General features: G+C 56.9%; 1 protein-coding gene across 1 annotated transcript in view; it reads right to left on the minus strand.

Annotated features, from left to right (window-relative positions):
• Nucleotides 1–497: 497 nt before the first annotated feature.
• The window catches only part of COL7A1 (collagen type VII alpha 1 chain), a 33,234-nt gene continuing 31,660 nt past the window's right edge, over nucleotides 498–2,071 (minus strand). Inside the window, exons 115-118 of the mRNA XM_023519578.1 lie at nucleotides 1,809–1,895; nucleotides 1,551–1,634; nucleotides 1,221–1,418; nucleotides 498–858 (exon numbers count right to left, since the gene is read on the minus strand). Of these exons, the coding sequence (XP_023375346.1) occupies nucleotides 842–858; nucleotides 1,221–1,418; nucleotides 1,551–1,634; nucleotides 1,809–1,895 (386 nt within the window). The 3' untranslated portion in view covers nucleotides 498–841. The remainder of the gene's footprint in view (nucleotides 859–1,220; nucleotides 1,419–1,550; nucleotides 1,635–1,808; nucleotides 1,896–2,071) is intronic.

Genomic DNA, 2,071 nt, shown 5'->3' on the forward strand with positions numbered 1-2,071 from the left:
GGCAGAAGTGGGGTACTTGAGGCAGAGGAGCAGCCAAAGGTCCCAGAGCTCTCCAGGTCCACAGCCCTCCACGAACCCAGGCCCCAGGTCCACTCAACCCCCAAGACCCTTCCCATCCCAACCCAGTCCTACCGAAACCAGCTTTCTGGGGGTTAGTCGGGCCACAGTGGATGTCTAGAGTGGGCCAGGCAGTGGTGTCCTGTGATCTGACCCTCTGCCCCACTTCAGGGCCCATTTATCTCCCTCAGCCCCCTGGGGTGGAAAGCAGGGCATGTTTCCTGGCACGAGGCAGCCCCCAGCTTATGATTCATCCTCTCCTAGGGGGCAGTGAGGACACATCCTCAGCCCCCACCCTATGTCCTTTCTGGGGACAGAGGATCATAAGACAGTGACCAGGGCTGGGAAAAGGGATTTTGTACCCATGCAGAATAGTACTGACCAGTCAGGGAAAACCTGCCTCCCTGACATCCCCATCTCTACAAACAGTCACAACAGGAGCCTTTTAAAACAGCAGCTTTAATGCCCCCCAGAATCAGCACCATGTCATTACAGGCTCGGGTCAAGGGGCAGGTCAGACGGGAGTCACATCTGCTCACTGCCCACAGCCACTCCCCACAGTGAGTCATCTGCCAGGGAGGCAGGAGCCACAATGGGGGTTTGTCCACAAGGGGGAAGGCTACACCCATGGGACCAAGTCACTGAAATAACGGACACGCACATGCACATGCACACGCACACTGACGTGCACACAGGCCTCTAGCACCAAGGGGAGGGATAGCAGGGTCCCAGTGAGACCCCAACTCCTCCAGGAGACGTTGAACTTCAGTTTATCACCTGGGCCTCAGCTCCGGGCAGCACCTGAGGGATATATGTTAGAAACTGTCTTCAACTATGTGACCTTCTTACCCAGTGTATGGCCACAGAGACACACAGGTAAAGGCATCTACAGAGAGGAAGCTGAGGCCACAGCACATCAGGGGCTCTGATCTCAGATAGAGGATACATACTCAGGTCTCTAAAGGAGAGAACATGGGGAAAGACCATACAAGGGGCTCCACAGCTGGGGTTCTGGATTCAGTTCTTTGGTCTGGGTCTGTCCCTTGCCCCCTTTGTCCTCCAGGACTCTGACATGGAACCCTGACCCAAGGACTCCTCTCCCAGCACCTGCTTTGGATAGGCTCAGTGCTCAGGACCCTATTGGGGTGGGGGTAGGCCCATACCTGTTCCTTGGCTCTGGATTGCCCCAGGTGGACAGCGGCGCTCACAGGTCTCGCGGGTCCCAAAGCGGTTAGCATTCCCTCCACAGCCACCATAGACAAAAGGGTGACAGGCCTTCATGCCATCAGGTCCGGCTCGATGGTACCAACGCAGAGTATAAGCAGTACAGGAGCCCTCATCCAATGGCAGGAAGCAGGGGTCTAAGGCCAATGAGGGTCAGGTCAGCAGGGTGGTGGGAATCATAGAGGGACAGGGGATCAGGGAGAGGTCAGCAGGGATCAGCTCAGTCTGTTCCTACCCTAGGCTCCCTCTGGCTTAGCCCCCATTCTCACCAATGCCATCCCAAGGAACCTCAGGGTCTTCGTATTCCTCCACAGAATACTCAGAGTACTCGTCATCCTCGGGAGGCACCCAGTCTACAGGCAGGGTGGGATGTGCTGTGAGCCTTGGCCACTAGCCCCAGGGTGGGGTGGCCAGTACTGATCACACATGTGCACAAGACTGCTCATGCAAGTGCACTGCATGTATGAGCACCCGTGTGCCCTTCCAGGCCCCTTCCATACATGACACATAGTTCCAGCTGTTCTCACCTTCCTCCTCTGCATGAGAGACCCGGAGCACAGGTACAGGGTGGAGCTGAGGGCCAGCAGTGTCTGCAGCATAACTAGGGAGGGGTCCTGGAGCCAAGAGCAGGAGTTGACTGCCCATGGCTCTGGGATGACCATGGGCAATCAACCCAGCCAAGCTCTGCTGAGAGGGCCCAAGTGTTAGGCAGGGCAGAGCCTAGAGTAAAGAAAGTTCTGGGCTCGGCGCCTATAGCTCAACCGGCTAAGGCGCCAGCCACGTACACCTA

This window comes from Otolemur garnettii, unplaced genomic scaffold (assembly GCF_000181295.1).
Source record: "Otolemur garnettii isolate 467f Iridium unplaced genomic scaffold, OtoGar3 scaffold00179, whole genome shotgun sequence".
NCBI classification, from domain to species: domain Eukaryota; kingdom Metazoa; phylum Chordata; class Mammalia; order Primates; family Galagidae; genus Otolemur; species Otolemur garnettii.